This window comes from Zophobas morio, unplaced genomic scaffold (assembly GCF_036711695.1).
Source record: "Zophobas morio isolate AGI-343-1 ecotype UQ-CSIRO unplaced genomic scaffold, CSIRO_AGI_Zmor_V1 ptg000031l, whole genome shotgun sequence".
Lineage (NCBI taxonomy): Eukaryota > Metazoa > Arthropoda > Insecta > Coleoptera > Tenebrionidae > Zophobas > Zophobas morio.
Window position 1 is genome coordinate 10,101,712 of NW_026972136.1, and position 19,006 is coordinate 10,120,717.

At 34.0% G+C, this 19,006-nt stretch overlaps 2 protein-coding genes across 5 annotated transcripts in view; both read left to right on the plus strand.

The window, feature by feature from the left end:
• LOC135139419 (cyclin-dependent kinase 14) overlaps nt 1-2,247 on the plus strand; it is a 193,940-nt gene extending 191,693 nt beyond the window's left edge. For all 4 annotated transcript variants that reach the window (XM_064069639.1, XM_064069641.1, XM_064069640.1 and 1 more), the window contains one exon: nt 865-2,247. In XM_064069639.1, the coding sequence (XP_063925709.1) occupies nt 865-929 (65 nt within the window). In that variant the 3' untranslated portion in view covers nt 930-2,247. The remainder of the gene's footprint in view (nt 1-864) is intronic.
• A 6,844-nt stretch (nt 2,248-9,091) lies between these two features.
• Nucleotides 9,092-15,402, plus strand: LOC135139221 (uncharacterized). Its single transcript, XM_064069367.1, has 2 exons — nt 9,092-10,905; nt 15,256-15,402. The coding sequence occupies exon 1, from the start codon at nt 9,197-9,199 to the stop codon at nt 10,886-10,888; it is 1,692 nt and encodes a 563-aa protein (XP_063925437.1). The 5' UTR covers nt 9,092-9,196; the 3' UTR covers nt 10,889-10,905; nt 15,256-15,402.
• Nucleotides 15,403-19,006: the final 3,604 nt, after the last annotated feature.

Genomic DNA, 19,006 nt, shown 5'->3' on the forward strand with positions numbered 1-19,006 from the left:
ATTTGGAATTTTCGATTTCTCTGTTTTTCGACTTTTAAATTTTAAATTTTGAGTTTAGCAATTTTCCAATGTTTTGTTTCGATTTCTTAGGAACTTTTCAATTTCAGGATTTTTGAGTTTTTCCATTTTCGAAAAGCATATTTTTCAGTTGGTTGCGTGTTTTAAATATACATCATAGTGTCCGCACTTGTACGGACCGCGTCCTTATGGAATTTGTATGGGCTGTGGAAGTATTATTTCTTCAACTAATTTTTATTTCAAGTGACTGAGAAGAAACAAAATAATGAAGCAAATCTTTGGAAAAATGTGACGTTCATCTCTGTAAGCAAAATAATGTTTTTGAAACATTTCTGTGACGATTCCAGTAAGATTTGTGTGCAGGGCAAAAAGGATAGCGTTCAATTTTAACTTTATAGATTGATAAAATTATGTAGGTAAGGGAAGTCGGCAAATTGGATCCATAACTGCAGGATAAAGTTTATTTCTTATTTATATCACATTTCTTTTGTCCGTTACACAACGTTCCTTTTATATTATATTATACATATATTAAGTATTCTAGTAATTATATTTTGAGTTTAATTTTTTTTTTTTTACTATTAAAACATGCTTTTGTACAAATTAATTAAATCAAATTGTGAAACTGTAAAAATATAACATATTCAGACAGCAGGTGCCAAAATTAAACTCTAAAGCACACTGTAAAGTATAGTACACTGTCATTTAGGGTAGGTTTACCACTTCAGAGGAAAAAATTTAGTAGCTGCAAAAATAGCCTTATATGTATATTTTTGGTTATGGTCTGTGTTTTATTATGTTATTCATTTGTATTATCAGTTCAATTAATGGCTTCCTTGTTTTTAGATGCTTCAATCTTCAGCGTGGAAGGCGTACACCTATACCAAGAGCAGTATTCCGGAATTAAATGAGGATTGTCGAAACTACCTCTCTCAGGAACCTTCTTTAAGCAATGACCTTTCGGTCATCTATTCCTTCATCGTAAATGCTTCAAGCCACGCCTCTGTTCCACTGCTGTACAACAACCATTGGAGTCATGACGTTTGTTGGACATCAGTGCGAACATGCAGCCGACAAAAATTTGAAAAAAAAAAACACAGATCCATTCCTTCCATGGTGCTCAATTAATAAAACTAAGACTAGCGTCTGGTCACGAACAAAGCAAAAATAAAGGGGCTGTTACACAGCGGACTGAGTTTCTACAAGGCTGGAATCGCCGTTGCCTTGGCACACCGTTTTGTTTTTTCGACGTGTATATACATGCAGATTTTGTGTTGGCACCCCGCACTCACCACGCAACGCCATCTAGTAGCCGTTCCTCTGCGCCACGTAACTAAACGAACAAGACTTAAGACTGAATCGTGCGGATCGTGTCTTATTAACCATGTCGCCATGGTATAGGGGGCGCTGCGGCTTGGCAGGGGAACAAAACGTGCCAAGGGGCAAAGTAGTGATTTTTAGCGGTCGTAGGCGCATTTATTTCGTTTTTTAACGTTTTTCGTTCCGTTCGGGTTCTCTCGGCAAATCGTAGGAAATACAGGATCTAGGCCTAATTCATACATAGAGCATGGTTTAGTTGGATAAGTTTGCGTTTCTAGTGAATGCTGTGAGCTCTAGAACACCATCTTTAGTCAATGAATAGCGAAACAAAAGAAGTATAAGTAGAGTAGGCCATCTTTGGATCAAGGCACTAAGTTAAGCGGCAATGCACCCCTCCTGTGGTACGTCCAAACATGCCGTCAACTTCACTTGTCATAGTTTACGCCATGTTGATTAGCGGTTAGATTTTACTAATTCACTCTCATGCTCAGTGCACGCTTACGTAGGCACTTGTTTCCGTCAAAAATGACAAATCAAAATTCTTTTAATAATCGGATGAATCGAATTCGCGACATGCCAAGCTGGTGGTCTTTCTTTTCTTGGTCATTTTTATCGCTATTTTTCGTTCTTTTCTTCTACGTTGTTCTTTTGGATGTATCGCTCTTCGAGATGCACCACTTTTGTGTCAGTGTACAAAATTGGTGTACATTATATTATGTGATAGAGTTAAATTGTTACTTTGGTTTGTTACGAGGATGTGTTTACTGAAGGTAAATTTTATGAATACCGAGGAATAATGGTGTACGTAATCCTTGTACCATGTTGCATTGTACATAGAAATAGTTGTTTATATTATAAGATAATTATACGAATACCGAAATTTACTGAATAATAAATGTCTTTGTATAACTTGTTTGTTTCTTTCGTCACCTTCACTTTTATGACTGGTGTGTGTACTTAACGTACTTTTACTTTGATGTTTTATTCTAATATTTTCGAGCTCACAAACGGTGAAGTTTGCACTTTATTGATTATTCAGTCGTTTTGTTCCCTTTTTGATTTCCATCAAATTTCAATTTGACCGGCCACCGGAAATGTATAGTCTGCCGAATGTAAAGAACGTGAATACCAGGGTTAATAAACTCCCACAGTTTTGCAACTCATGCATACAAAAATTACGCTAACAAAGGGTATAGACCTGTGTCAACATATTTAAATGATAGTTGGGCGTTTCCCACTTCTGTTAGTGGTAGTATTATTCAAGGACATCGTTTTCGATAATAATAAGTTTGTTAGAATCACTTATTCCATACCATATTGACTGGAAAAAAAGGAATATGATATTTCTAAGATTCACAGAGTCTTAATGTACAAAAATTTCAAAGCGGATTTTTGTTAGTACTTTCAAAATAACACTAAACGTTTTGTTTTTTTAAGAAAACGTTGCACGATGATAACAATTCTGCGATGACTTAAGTTGTCTCGATGATGTGGCGGTAGATTTAAATATGAACAGTCGAGGAAGAAAACTAAGTCGATTGAAAAATAAACTAGGTGGTGACAGCGGCACGAAGGGCGTCTCCTCGTGTAGATCTTTTAGCCCTAATCACAATCATAACACGTGCTATGGAATTTAAACACTTGCATTTCTGAAACTTACTTCCATTCCCGTAAAGGACACAGTCAACTAGACAGCTTGTTCACTATAGCAGATAAACATTCACATGAAAACCGCAATGACAGAAAAGCTGTCAATTTGAGTGTGTGGTCCTGTCACTTCTGCGTTTATTTCGATTAAAGTTAAAATCTCGTGAATTTGTAGCGATAGCAAAATGAGTATAATTACCAGAAAGGAAACAACCAAAATTAAAATACATACATACATCGAGAATAAATGTTCAAATTCAAACTGTGAGAAAATAATTCGAATGTAAGAAAGTAACACATTAATACAAGACAAGATAAAAATAAAGTACATCTGCCATGATGATATTCATTTAACTAATGGCAGTTCTCGAGGTCCTTTCTCGCAAAATGGACTAACGTTTATGATTAGTTTAAATACCATAAACTATCTAAAGTCGCGATCTTTTCTATAGAACCACTCCCTAGTGTAAATTTTCAAAATTTGTTTGGTGTAAGTGACCTTGACGGGTTTCTGGGGGAAAACATATGTGTCAAAAATTTGACAGGTTAGATGGCCCCATTGTCAATGTAGATATTTTATTTTAATAAATAGATGAACAGAACATACAGTCTGCACGGGATACAGTGCGGCATAGCTGAGGGCAACCGAAACATTCGTGTTGTGCTAGTTTCGATTGCCATGTCAATTACCGCTACCAACAGCGTTCGGCGTAAAGTACTAGATGACAGGGCTACCAACTTGACTTTTTATCGAGTGGTTCCGTAGAAATGACCGCTACTTTATTATTAATTTCGATGTGAGAAGGCACGAAGTGTGAATAATGCAATAACTTAAGAAAATCACTTAGTTACTGAAATTATACTGTTTACATTTGTTAAGGAAAACTGTGGCGTTGAATGCGATTCATTTTTGTTTAAACAATTGCCCGTTTATGAAATTACAAACTAAATTACTTATTTTTATTGATTTTGCAAATGCGGTTTCACAGCATTGTTTTTTTCATACCACAAATGTTTTGTTAAACACTTGACATTAACAAATTTTAATAACCTCGACGAAAATTTTCGAACATGTGGACGCCATATAGACTAAATTTCAAATTGGTGACTTTTTCAGTGACACAGATATTACCTTTTTAAATTTTAAAATATGTGATGACCCAAGCATCCCACTAGAGTGAGATACGTGCACAAAATTATAAGACCCCCGAAAATTTAAAATTGGTCTTGAACTGTAATTATATAATAAAATGAAGACCACCTAATGATTTGATAAATGGTGGAATGTACTCGGTGAACCCCAAGGACGGAAATGTGACTTTAAATCAAAATTCAAAATATGGGGACACGTTGTTTATTCATCATTCCTGAGGGGGGAAAAGCTGTGAAAGAAATCTGTTACAAGTCGATACAAATATTTAAATACCACAAATTGAAACAAACAAAGAAAAGAGAAACATTAATTAAAGATGGTGATATCTAAAGTATTACGGTGGTGTTACATGAAATTTGAGTTATTGACAATCGACTACAAGACGAAGCTGAGTGAAAACAAACTGGGCAGCGCTGGAAAAATTTATTTGGTCGAACTGTAGATACAACAACGAACATGAAGCCAACTAGGCGGTCTGATTCACACCGCTGTTACAGATAAACATTCACATGAACAAGAAGCAAGAAACTCCCAGTTGTGTGGATCTGGATCCTGGCACATATTCAATGCTGTAAAAATCGAAATAAAGTGGTCTCGGATACGCTTCGCTGTAGAGCGGTGTACGTTGAGAATAAATGTTCAAATTCAGGCGATAAAAAATCCCGCATACGCAGTACAAAATAAACATATAATACCCCTCCTACTTCCAGTCCATGATTTATTTAGTTGATGATAATTTTTTAGTTCCTTCTCCCAAAATGGATCCATATTTAATATTAGCTTAAATGCTGCTAATGAGGTATTTTAAATCTCGAGTGAGAAATTATGAAATTTGAGTAATATAATAACGTAGGTAAAAATATCCAGAGCTTTAGATACCAAGACCAAAATGAAGAAGAGTATTTTGGCCACGTATTTTAGGTAAACAATTAAACATAATATATTATTGTCGTAAAATTGCGTTACAACCATTAACACAAATTAAAAATCCTTGCTTGAATGTGAGTTTATAAATAGTGAACAACAAAACACGTGTTGACTGTATCGCCACTACTATTCATTTTTTTAGAGGCACGGAAAAAAACACGCAATCCGCCGCCGTCACCAACGATGAGTCATCACCACCGTACATACTAGAACCCATAGGCGTCGTAGCGGGGCGGCGTATGGGTTTCTTTCGTAACAATATGATTAATCATTTTTTCCGCTCGTTTAGAAAATGAACTATAATAATTGAACGCATTTTTTTTTTGTTTAAGAAACTCTCCTTTGATGATTATTTTAACACGTGTTTACACTGCACCACAAAAAAAGAACCAATGCTCACATTTCAAACTTCCGAAAGCTACCAACCTATAGGGTGACATTTCGCTAATCCACTAAACGCACTCAAACATGGGAGATTGCCGCCGTTATCGGAATATATTTTTTTTTAATGGGGTTTTTAATTTTTAAATCGGGACACCACAACATTCTGATATTGCCGTTAGGTAAGAACTTCCCTTATTTAATTATTATTACTTAATCGTTATTCAGTCACCCCTAATGTCCATAAAATTGCGCTGAAAAAATTGCTTTAACTTTTGATTTATTGGTTTAGATTCAAATATGAGTGTTTAATAGTCTGGGCATAGATTAACATTTGAAAATTCAATGAAAACATAGATAATTCAAACTATAGTAATGTCTATTAATTCTATTATAGAAGAAATACTACAAACACCCAAGATTCTCTGGACGCCAAATTTAAGGTAGTTTGATAGCCAAAACCTATAATGATTTTTACCAAAGCTTTTGTGGTATTTATAACTACCTTAGTAACTAGAATCAATTATTGTTCCCTATAAAACATACATACTTAACAACCTTTTTTTCTGCTAAAAAATATGGAACGAGTGTTATCATCTGAAAAAATTCGTAATTCACGAATTTTTTACTTCACAACATGAAACTTAAAACGTGTTTACAATGGAAAATTTGTATAAAGAAATATAGATTATGCAATTAAGCTTCGCCCTATAATTGCAAAATCCATATTTCCTTGCAAAAAAGTACCGTTTTTACCATGTTTTAAGTTTCTTGTTCTAAAAAGACGGCTACGTATATTAAGAAAAAAGGCTAAATATAAGCCCCGCCCACCCGCCCTCTCTCAATTGTGATGATTTTTTTTAATCGTCGAGAGCCAAAGGAGCTGAATTTAATTGCTAAATCCTCATTTCGTTACAAAAATATACCATTTTAAACGCGTTTTAAGTTTCTAAGTATATAAAAATCATCACAATGGAGATGGGGTGGGTGAGTGGGATTTATATTTTCCTTTGTTTCTTAATGTACATGATTGTACTTTGAACAACACGACAATCAACAACATGTTTCTAATTTCTTGTAAAGAAATAAGTATTCTGCAGTTAAGCTCCCTCTTGGTTCACGACAAGTAAAAAAAATCATCAGAATTGAGACAGGGTGGGTGGGCGGGGCTTATATTTTGCCTTTTTTTTTCTCAATATACGTAGCCATCTTTTCACAACATGAAACTTAAAACATGTTTAAAATGGAAAATTTATTCAAAGAAATATCGATTTTGCAATTAGACTTCGCCCTATAATTGCAAAATCCATATTTCCTTGCAAGAATGTACCGTTTTAACCATGTTTTAAATTTCTTGTTGTGAAAAGTTGGCTACGTATATTAAGAAAAAAAAGGCAAAATATAATTAATTATAATTATTCCAAAAAAAGTAGCAAATGTCAGCGAACTTATTTAAATTTTTTATATACAGATGTGGTTTATTAATCCGTGTTGATGTTGCACCCCAGACATCCAGATTTTTGGGAAAAATCGCAGTCGTATAACATTTTCCAGTTTAACTTTGAAACTCCAAAACCGAAAGCTGTGAAATTTTGCAAACTTTTTAATACGGCAAAAAGACAGGTAAATAGAAGAAAAGACAGAAAGGAATCTAAAACAAAATAAAAGTAAAAATAGATAGAAATGAAAACAAGATTGATAGAAGAAAATACAGAAAGAGAGAGAGAGAGAGAGAGAGAGAGAGGCAGTAAGGAAAGCAGACATAGAGAAAGGTAGACAGGAAGAAAAGAACACACAGATAAAGAATAAGAGACCGAAAGGAAAACACAAAAAAATTACAAAGGCAGAAAAAATGACAAACAGAAAGAAATACGAAGAGAAACCCAAAAGAAAAAATATATAGACAGAGGGGAAGACAGGAAGATTACAAAAAAATAAAAAACAGAGAAGCAAAGATAAAAAGAATGATAGAATAGAGACAACTTTAAAGAAACATAGAAATGAAGATGAGAGAAAATGAAGACAAATAGAAAGCCGGGAAGAATGAATGAAAGGCAAAAAAAAAACAGAGAGACAAAACAATAACAAAGAAAACGAAAGATAGGAAGAGAAATCGAAGAAACACAGAAATAAAAAAGATATACAGAAAAAAAGATAGAAAGATCGGAAAAAAAGAAAGAAGTTGAAATAAAAACAAACAGAAACAAAGACACCGAGAAGAAAATACAGTAAAAAAGAATGATAGTCAGGGCGAAAACCAAATAGGAAGAACGTCAGAGAGAAACAGAAAGAAATACACATAGAAGTGCCAAAAGGAAAAAATATATAAACAAATGGGAAGACAGAAAGCTACACGAAAATGACATGACAGAGATCAAATGAGGTAGAAAGCATCGAAAACATCACAAAAGAATCATAGAAAGACAGGCAAAAAAACAAACAGAAAGAAACATGGGGATAAAAATTGACTGAAACAGAAGATAGACAAAAAGACAATGAAACTGAAAAATCTCAAAAAAAGAAAGAAAGAAAGAACGATAACAATCATAGTAAAAATATTTGCAATTTTTTTCATTTCTTACTAGAAGGTATCTTTTCCATCCAGTTTTACACTTTCTTGAAAACTTTCACTAAAAGAAAACGTAAAATAATGTATTTTACTTTCAACACCACTCTGCGCTGTACAATGATTTGTTTGCAAGTTATATGTTCTAAAACTTACCTGATGTGTTGGATACAAAGGATAAAATGTTTCTATTTTATATGTTTTTCAGAACATCTTCTATCCCTTGAACTATATTAATTAATACAAAACAATTATTAAAGCTTTTAAAGATCTACCTATTTAATATTTTACTTAATAAGAGTTCTTTGCTACTTTATAGTAACGTAAGCCATAAATTGGGTCAGTTTATACAATAGTTTAAATGAGATTAAGTTAATCACGCATTCAACGAGGCGTTTAGCGATATCTGATTGGCGTAGATTCGGTCACGTGGTACTTTAACGCCTTGTTAAAAATTTTTAATCGCAATCAAATATTTAATTGAGCTTTTGTAAACCGGGTCGTAAATGGATAAACTTATAACGTTATAACTTACAAGACAAGCCAACTACAATTATAAAATGTAAACTAAAAAAAATTATTTAAATTATATCTAATAAATAATTATAACAAAAGTAATAGTAGATGAACGTTATCAAGCTCATTTTGTATCAAAAAACAGTAACTATGTAATAGTAAATATAGTCAAGGTGCCTTCACATTGAAAACCATATGCAACCAGTTATACATCCACATGACTCATACGTTAAAACATAAGTCTGTATACGCATTTTTTAAAAGCTTTCGTTCTACCGCGTATATTTTCTCATGATTTAACTTTCAGATGAAGCTATTTTCTGAAAACATTCGTTCTAACGCATTTTTTCGAAAAGATTTTTATTCTAGACGTTTTTTTTTATTTATAAACGTATGCGTCCCTACGTCTTTTCTTGCGCATGCTCGTTATTATTGTTTTAAAAGAACAAATCAAACTGATTTAATAGAGCATGTATCGCTTCTCGATATTCCTATACCTTCACTACTCGATGTATACTTTGGGTGGTCTTCGTTCTGTCACTTGACAGCAGCGCTGCCAACCGTTTTCCGTCAAACTCGCATCCATCTTGTCAGGTTCCGTAACGGATAACCCAGTTGTGTACAAAAACTTTCTAAAATAAGTGTTGTAAACAAAAAGGTGCACCGACATGAGCCGGAGACATCACCACCACCTCCAGCCCTACGACTACGACCGCTTCAGTGAACACACCCGAGACAGGGAAAGAGAGCGGGATCAAACGCGCGGAATCGAATATCAAGACGACTCCTTGAGCTCCATAAACTCCGACGAAGAATCGTACTTACATCACCACCCCAGCAAAGACAAAAAGGCCAACTTTTACAGCACCAAAAATGAATCCAGCAGCAAACAAACCAAAGCCGACAAGTCCACCAACAGTGAGTCATACCACCAGAAGGACGTCAAGGCCACAAATCAGTTCAGCGCTGGCAATTCGGACGCCACCGGAGAACGACTGGCGCGTCTCGAAGGTATGTTGGAGCAACTCATAAAGAGGAGCAGTCAACCGCCCCCGGAAGCCCCACCTACTACGGCTGTTAAAGTATCGGAGAAGCAACCAACGGAAAGGCGGGGACAGTTTAGTTTGGAACCGCGGCGGCACGACTTCACCACGTCCATGTGGATCAACAAAATTCAAGACGTCTCTATCCAGAACAACTGGGATGAAAAAACGACAATTTCGTACATGGGGAGTCAAATGTCGGGGATAATCAAAGCGTGGTATAACAGTCTGCCGAGTTACGACTACACGTGGCCCGAGTGGAAGATCCTCATCTCGAAAATGTTCCCCGACAACACTGATTTCATCACCTCTTTAAAACGACTAGTGACGCGACTTAAACAAGCCGACGAGAGCATGACCGCCTATTACTTCAGCAAAATGTACCTGATTGAAGCCTGTAAAATCACTGGAGAAGACGCCGTTTCGTGTCTCATCGACGGACTCAACAACCAATCTATACAAGAACAAGCCAAATCGCAAAATTACCTCACCCCGGAGACTCTCTACTCCCAATTTCTCACCGTTTTACCAGAATACACCGTCGATTACTCTCCCGCGCTAGCCCCAAACGCGGACGCAGTTTTAAATAACTGGTTGTATGAAGAGCAACAAGCCATGGAGGACGCTGCTGAAATTTCAGCCCACACTGAAGAAGTCTTCGAGTATGAAAAGGACCCAATGAGGGAAGATTTTGATTACCATAATCCAGGAAGTCAGGGTTTTCGTGAAAACGAGGATGTTGGAAGGTCGCTGAAATCTCCACCGAAGCGGACAGCCCCCGTGCATTCGCGGCTCGACAAGAGGTTTATCCGGCACAATAATAACTTCAGACATCAGAATAAAGTACCCATGGCGGCGAAAGTGTGCACAGTATGCGGGAATCGAGGACATCTGGCGAGGAATTGCAGAAAGGCTGAGAAGATGATGTACTGCAAGTTACTTAGTCAAACTCACAGTAGTTGTTTGTATAAGAATTGTGTGGTTAATGGACGCACAATGGACGCTTTCGTGGACACGGGATGCACCGCTGTAACGATTAAAAAGGGAGCCATCAGTGGCTTGGATCTCAACGTTGTGGGAGGGTCAAACTACCTGGAGATTTATGGTGGAGGAGTCGTTCCGGTCTTAGGGGAAACAAAGATTACTCTAGAAGTGGGGTCAGTTAGAGCCTTAATCAAAGCTATAGTTGTCCCAGATCACATGCAAGAGGTTTCTGTTGTTATTGGGCAAGAATTCCTTAATCAGAAGAATGTGTGTATGGTTCTGAAAAGAGAAAAATTAAATTTCTTTAAGGCACCCCATAAACTAACAGATTAACTTTTGACTTGTTTTTGGTAAGTGTCCATGGATTTTGTAGTTTTTGTATTTTTGAGAAAATAAGGACTTCTGGCGATATTGTATTGTTGTTGTTATGAAGGAATTGTGCAAGGATTATCTATATTGATGTTGGTTGTTATGTGCAAGATTATAAACAGGTTAAATAACAAAGTGTAAGGAGGTTTGATTTTCTAATGGTTGGAATGAAATGGGGATGGTTACCTTGGGAACTTAGGACGTCCAGGAGGCGGAAATAAATTACTGTACACAGTAGAAGAAAGAACTACTTTGGTTGTAAAAGAAATTTGCAGATTTTACCTTGAAATGATTAATGGATGATGTGGAAATATTTTTGGGCTATTATAGTGGACGTCTCACAGGATTCCAAACATCATACGTGAGGATTGATGTTAAAAAGCGAATTTTGGAACCAATGAGTGGTAATAGAAGAAACTATATTTCTACGATTTTTTAAGTTTGCTCAAAAATTTGTTGTGGTGGCTGTCCTGAGAGTAATTGGAGTTGTTTATGTTGCATAAACATTGAGAATCGCTATTCACGGCTTTGTTATGGGACAATTTTAATACCAGAATACCAGTTTTTAAGAAATTTGGGTATTGGTTGCCAACACTGGAGCTCATTTTATGTCTACTTTTTGAAAATTGGGCGGATAATCACCCAATTCAACTTTTTTAACTGGAACACTATTGAAAAAACATGTTTGTACATTTTTCGTAGTTGCTGCGATAATTTTGTGGTTTTTCCACATTATCAAAACAATCACACGTGAGTGATATTTGATACAATGTGAGATTAAAAATTTTGATTTTTTCGTAGCAGTGTGTAACGACTATTTTGACGAATATTTAATGCTATAATTTCTCGTAGAATATGAAAACGCATTTCCTTTTTGACGATTTTATTGTAATTCTTTTTATTCTTGTCTGGTAAAATACGATAAAAAATTACAAAAGTAAACTATTACAATTTTTAGTTTTGTTACAGAACTTCCTTAAAATTTTATAAAGTAACATTGGTATAGGAGTGGTTTATGAATCCGGCTTGAGTTCTACCCTAAACATCGAGACAAAAAAAAATCAGAATTAAATTACATTTTGCGAATAACTTTGAAACTGCAAAAACGAATGTTTCAAGTTATCACAAGCATGGTAAATAGTAAATCAAAATTTTGTCGAATAGATCCTGTCTAAAATTCGCAAAATATTGTGAATATATTCTTGTGGTTTATCAGTCTTTATTTTAACTCGTTCGGATTATCATTGAAAAAATAAAATTTGCAAAATTTTTGGAAGAAATTGCATTTGTTGGACTGTATTTCAAGGGCGAGGAAAGTTCTGTCTAAATAACCTTCGACCAGTTTTTAAAATTGGTCACACAGGGTTTAAATGACATTTAAATAACGTTATAAGTGATACTGCATTCTAGAAATTTCAATTTATATATTTATCCCCACCAAGAACGTGATGACGTCATCTTGGAAATAATTTCAAAAAATAGACACGGGAAATTGTTTAAAGAATTTTACACATTTTTCACTTTCACTACTTTGTAGTAATAATAAATATGGAAAACATACTTTTTTTAATTATGCCATAAATCACCTGTTTAAATATTTACCTGAAACAAAATAAAACTATGGTGTTACAAAAAAATTGGGAAACTGAAAAAAAAAGATGTGAAAGATCTTTTAATTCGTTTAACGTCCATTTGTGTCAGTGACAGGGTGATGAAAAAATGACGTATAAGTTCAATCGTACGCCCTTAAAAGAACTCGAGAAAATGGTTAAAAAAAGTACCTGCACCAAACTTTTCGAAATTTTAATTTTAACGTCAAAGTTGAAGAATTAACATAATTTGCCAGAATACGCTGATTTTTTATCGAAAATTATTTTGTCAGTCAAATTCACATTAAAATTAAAGTTAATTTTTTAACTTTGAAGTTAAATATTTTCAAAGGTTTGGTTCAGGATTTTTTTAACAATTTTTTTCAAGTCCTTCAAAGCCTTATTAACAACGTACAATCGAGTTTATATGCCATTTTTTCATCACCCTGTATGAACAGTTTGTGTCAATGACAGTGGCATTTAGATAAAAATTAAAGTACGTCTTCCCTTGTTAACATCTTGCTTCTTAAGTCAAATTTTAAAAAATCCTAGTGACATTTTTAATGTGAAATAAGTATTTGTCTTCCATGGAGGATTTAGTTGGATATACAAACTTAAATTAATTATGGTTATTGTTATTTTTCGATTGTAACTTTTTCATTTTGGCAAGGTGTTGTAAAATGGTGTTTTTATTTCTGCCTTCGTCCGACACACTATATACATCTATGTAGTCAGTATACGTTTCCGCCTCTAAAATGCTAAAAAGATGTCTGATGAAAACAGAAACAGAAATATCCCAGATGTAATTGGTACGATTTTACAACACCTTGCCAAAATTAAAAGAACTCTATTGTAATTCGTGATCACATCTGTTTCTGTGTTAAACTCAACTTATTTCTCTTTGTCAAAAATTTGATTTCTAACGTCAAGATTTTGTTTCCAGAATACCATACTATTTTTTTGTTTGAAATTTAATATAAATTGTTTAAAGTGGTGTTTGCGTAAAACTGTTTTTTTTTTTACAGAAGGTTAAAGTCGCGTTTCAAGACATTGGAACACATAATTTGATCACAAATTTGTGCGGACTCTAAATATTCGAGTGAACTTTCTTAGTGTTTCAGTTCTGAATTTTATTTTATTTTAAAGCCCGTAAAACAGATTTTTTAAATTTTTAATGATACCCAATGTGATTGTAACTTACTGTGTTGTAATATATCTGTGCTGGTTTTTCTATAAATGACATCAACTTTTGCATTTCAAATGGAATTTTGTGGTTTTTAAATATGCATTTTAGTAATTAAAATGAGGTTTTGAATTTTAAAACTAGGCTACCCATATAAAATAAAGTCCGCCAAATAGTGAACCTTCTGTTTCAAAAATGTTCACTGCTTTGCGGACTCTACTTTATTCATAATTATCGATTCCAAATATCAGACTTTTGGAACGGGTAACCATGGACAGTTAAAAAGTACAGTGACAATATTTTTAAAGACTTGCTTTGAGTAATTTTGCATCGTGTCTAGGGTTCTTAAACTTAAGTGTAGGTGTGGTGAACAACCCTCAGTGCGTGTACTATGGTGCTATCAGTCGTGTAAGATTCCTTTGTGTTCGTGAAAATTAAAGTTCAATTAGTTACAACTTAGACAAATCTTGAACAAATAAAACGTTAGATCTTCCAACAAAGTGAGAATTTTATTTTGTGGAAAAATGTCACATATCTGCTATTTGAAATATCAACCAGTATTTTTTTTTCTTTCGTATACACAACCTCACTGAAGGAGAAATTTCATCAACTGGAAGTCACCGGATTTGGACTTCAAAGAAGTGCACCTTAAATCCATAAGGACGACTACTATCAAACGGCCGGCCTCGACAGCGCTGGAAACGATATAACGTTTTCATCAACACGGAATTACTGATACGACAAAATGTATCTCGTCGCTGGAGATAAGTTCGTTACGAAGCAAAATGTGTAATCGATGAAACGTGGGCCGTTTACTCTGAAAGCAAAAAAGGACATCAATATCTGTTACGTGTAGGGAGGAGATGTTTAGAGCTTTTCGTGCAAAACGAACTTTATTTATGTTGGCTGGGACAGCAATATTGCTTGTGTTGACGATACGATGTCTGCATTTGGAAGGAATTCAGAGAAAACTGAAAAATCAGTAACTTGTTTTGGAGGATATTAACAGTCCGTGCGCGTAAATTTACACAGCGATTTATAGCTTTGCAATACAGAAGTGGATTATGTTGAGATGAATTGGTGTCATTGTTTTGAAAGTGTGTGAACGCAGAAATGCAAGCGTTCAAGGTTTACGAGGCTTTGGGGAACTATAATCCTGCTATAAAATGGCCAGTAATACAGGATTAATTGTATATCTAGTAGTAGATTAATTATATTTTCGTTTTATTTACGCAGTCGAGTGACACTGATTGATTTCAAATAAATTGCGTCAACACGTGACGCGTATGTGGGTTTGGATGGAAAACCATGCGGTTTTCATTTTACGAAAATTTAATTATAGCTCTTGTAATTTTGAAAATGAAGACTGCATTCTTAACAAAATTTACATACCGAGTGTTGGGGACATTTATATATCTCAAGTATTACAGTTAAACAAAATAGTGGTTCTGAGGTACACAAATGTCCCATCAATGCATAAAATAAAAGCTGCAATTCATTTGGCGGCTAACCAAAATTTACTAACGTCGTTAAGTTTTAAAATGATTTTTTGTTCATAGATTCGCATTTGATGGCCATGCCTGGTTCAAGAAATATCTTCCTGGTTTCAGTTATAACTTTAAGAAAACTCAGATTGTGTTCAAAATTTGTATACCAAATATGAGGGTTTCTTCATGTTGTAATTAAGAAAATAAAACTGTTGTATTTCCAAAAATATGCGTTTTTGATGAGACATTATATACTAAGTGACATGGAAATCGGAACACCCAGTAATAGTAAGAATATTTTAATAATTTTTTTATGCATGTGTGTTAGGGTAAGATAAGTAAACGATCAGTTTTTCGGCCATATCCGTAATAGTACTAGACTGATTTTGACAAGTGACATACTCTCTTCAAAAATAAAGGGTGGGTGGGCGAGGCTAGCAGCTATTTGCTAAGATAAGACTGATTTTGGCAAATGATACCGTCTAAGAAAAAAAAGGGCGGGTGGGTGGTGTTAGTACCTGCTACGATAATTAAGATAATCTCCGAAACTACCGAAAAAATAATTAAAAAACAGTTTTTTTTCCTTCGAACATGTGGAAAATTAGCCAAGGGCATTTTTTTATGAATTTAGATTTATAGAAGTTATTTTCGGTTTCATTTCTTTGAAAAAAGCAAACAGTTTTACCAGAATTGATCAAAAGAAAAAATGTCAATTTTCGAGGCAAAAAAACTCGGTATCAAACCAAATTTTTCGAAAATTTTAGTCCCAAATTTTTCGAAAATTTTAGTTCGGGACCATCAACACGTTTTTGAATCACTTCAAATTTTGATCATTTACTTCTATTGCCGTATTAACTACGTATATCAAAAATTATTAAAATATGCTTACTATTACTGGGTGTTCTGATTTCCATGTCACTGAGTATAATTTCCGTTAAGTTTTCCACATATTTTTTTGTCCTAGTCGATTCGTCACATTCGAGCCAGAATGATATTAATGCTACCCTCTCTACACAGGTACCAAAACTCCCGTTGATTGTTTTTGTTTAATGCTTGTTATTAATTGTATAAGTAATAACGATTTTTCTGGATTCCTTTAAACCACCTTGAGTTCCTTAAACCATAGAGAAGGAAGTGAAAGGATGATAAGTCTGACATAGTTTGGACGCCCCAATTTTATTCAACACCGAGATATCATTTTTCATTTATCTCTATGGACCCATTAGTTTAAGATATTAAGCCAGATTTAATTTGGTCAATTTGGGTCTTAATCCCAAGGCTTTCGTTGTTCTGCAGTTTTTAACAAGATAAAGTTAGCCAAATCTCATCAAGTTAGATTTTGGTACGCCTTTAGTTTCTACCCAGAATCATTTATTTGCTCAGAAAGTGAAGATGAGTAAAATTTTTGTGAATTTTCAAGCAAAGGAAGGAAAGCGTGATTATTTCGACTTCATTAATCGTAAACATTTATTCGTTTTCAGGTAACGTTATCAGTTTCGTGAAGAGGATTAACAGGTAGGTATACAAATTTTGGTTAGCGTTGCTACCAAAACCTAAAAAGAAATAAACAAATTGATAGACCACTAAATGGTGAAAACAAGTAAAATCTTATGTCATTGCTTTTCGATAATTATATGTATTTCATAAATTCCGTATTTATAGACATAATCGTCGATTATCAAAAAGATACAATATTTGTATTGTTGCGATAAACCAAACGTCCCGCCTAAGTGAGACATGTGCACAAAATTGTAAAAGCCGCAAAAAATTTGAAATTTTTGTCTATGCTCAAAAAACCTGTCGCATATTACACGCTCTATCCTATTTTCAGAGAACAGTCCTATGACTACATAGAGATTTAACGTTTGTTAGAGCGAATGGCATGACAGAAAAACCGTCAGCTGTAACCAGAAACCGTGTATTCCGCTTTCGCCACACGATTAGGTACAAATTAAACAGGGTCAAAATCAAAATAATTCTAGAATAAATGTTCAAATTCAAGCCACAAAAAAATATTAAAGCCTTCCCGTTTTCGAGTGCACGATGATATTAATTTAACAAATAATTTTCGAGTCCTTTCTCTCAAAATGAATCAATGTTTAAGGCTGGTAGCTAAAATTATAAATCTCGAGAGAAATTATAAAGTTGGATAACATAACAGCTCAAATAAAAATATCTGAACTTCATATATATCGTTATTTAAAATAAATTGAAGCCGGATGAGTGAATTTCTTGCTACGTGTTTGACGGGAACATTTTCATTATTGTAGTTGAATTGTATTAGAGCCATAAACCGTGAATTTATAAACCAAAATAACGCGTGTTGATGAATTCGCCAACATTCATGATTAGAAAACCACAAATTAACTGATCTTGTATTAATTACACTTGTTGAATGGGGACAGTGGCGTCGAATGCGATTCGCTTTTTTTAATGCCCTTTATTAACACTCAAAACAAGAGTGAGTAACCTTTTAGAATTCTACCTGAGGCCTTCTGCCTCTCCTCTAACGCTTTACCCACGCATGGGTGATTGCCTACGTTACTAGAATTATTTTTTATTTCGTCGCGACATTCAATTTTTCAAACCGGGATACCACATTTTTTCAAAATGATTGCTTATAGTAGAAAAAAAAGTACGAAAAAAGTATGACCAAGTTATATTGAAGCTTCATAGGGAGACTCTTGGAAAACAAATAAGTTTAACGACACAAACACAGATAAAATTGCCATAACAAAAGCTATAAAACGACAACAGGATCTTTCTTCGTAAAAAAATACATGAGTGATCAATTTCTGTAGTTAGAGGCTATAATATAACGGTGATAATAATAATATTAATAATGTATTACGTTGGCATAATTACACAAATAACACAAAGTCAAATCAAAAGTACGTAATTACTAATAATTAGGTTACTAATTCAAAAATATAAATTTTAAATCATATCGAATTTAAAAAATCTTTTGTAGTCTAACCATTTAATTGTAAATGCTTCTAATTTTTTTAGGCAAATTGTTACAAAATTTTAGAGACACTCTGTAATGAAAATTTGCCACGGGTTTTACTAAAAACTTCGTAGTTAAGAATGTAAAATTAAAAAAAAAGAATTTTTTCGGACATTATTAAAAAAATGGATTGCTTAAGGGGACTCGCTAGACGAGGTATAACATTTTTTTGGTTTTTTGTATGAAAAAATGATATTAATATAGATGTATCATACGTCAAACTGCAACTTTATTCATATTCTAGAGCGCAGAGACCAGTTCAATCAATTAAAAAAATATGGCTGAGAAATATCGTAAAAAAAGCACCATTGTATGTCTTCTTTTCAAGTTTTTTTAGTCACAACCGTCATAGAATCGCTTGAAAATTCGCACATGGATAAAACATCACTTTTTGCAGGGCGCAGAGTCATTAAATGTTTGTTAGTGGTACAATTTGTTTAAATAATAATGTTTTTATTAAATCAAAATATATCACAAATTAATGCAAAATACGTCGAATAATTTTAACAGGAATATCAGAGGAAAATTAATGATCTATTGGTTAGCAGAGTTTTTAATAAAAACTAACAATTATTGAAAAAAATGGATATCAATTCGACAGAATTTGAGCAGTTAGTTCAGTACTTTGCCGATAGGAGCGCCATTAAATTTACGGAAGCGACTTTCCAGGTAAAACCCTTATCGCCTGCTCTACCATAATCTGATTGTTAGAGTTCTCGACTGATTTTTCTAATTTATGGCAAGGAACTCAGTTTTATAACAAGCCGCCAGGACCGGCCGTAGTAATCTATTGTTAAGGAAATTAACTTTTAGGCA

Coding starts and splice junctions, on each gene's coding strand:
- LOC135139221 (XM_064069367.1), top strand. CDS start 9,197: ATGAGCCGGAGACATCACCACCACCTCCAGCCCTACGACTACGACCGC.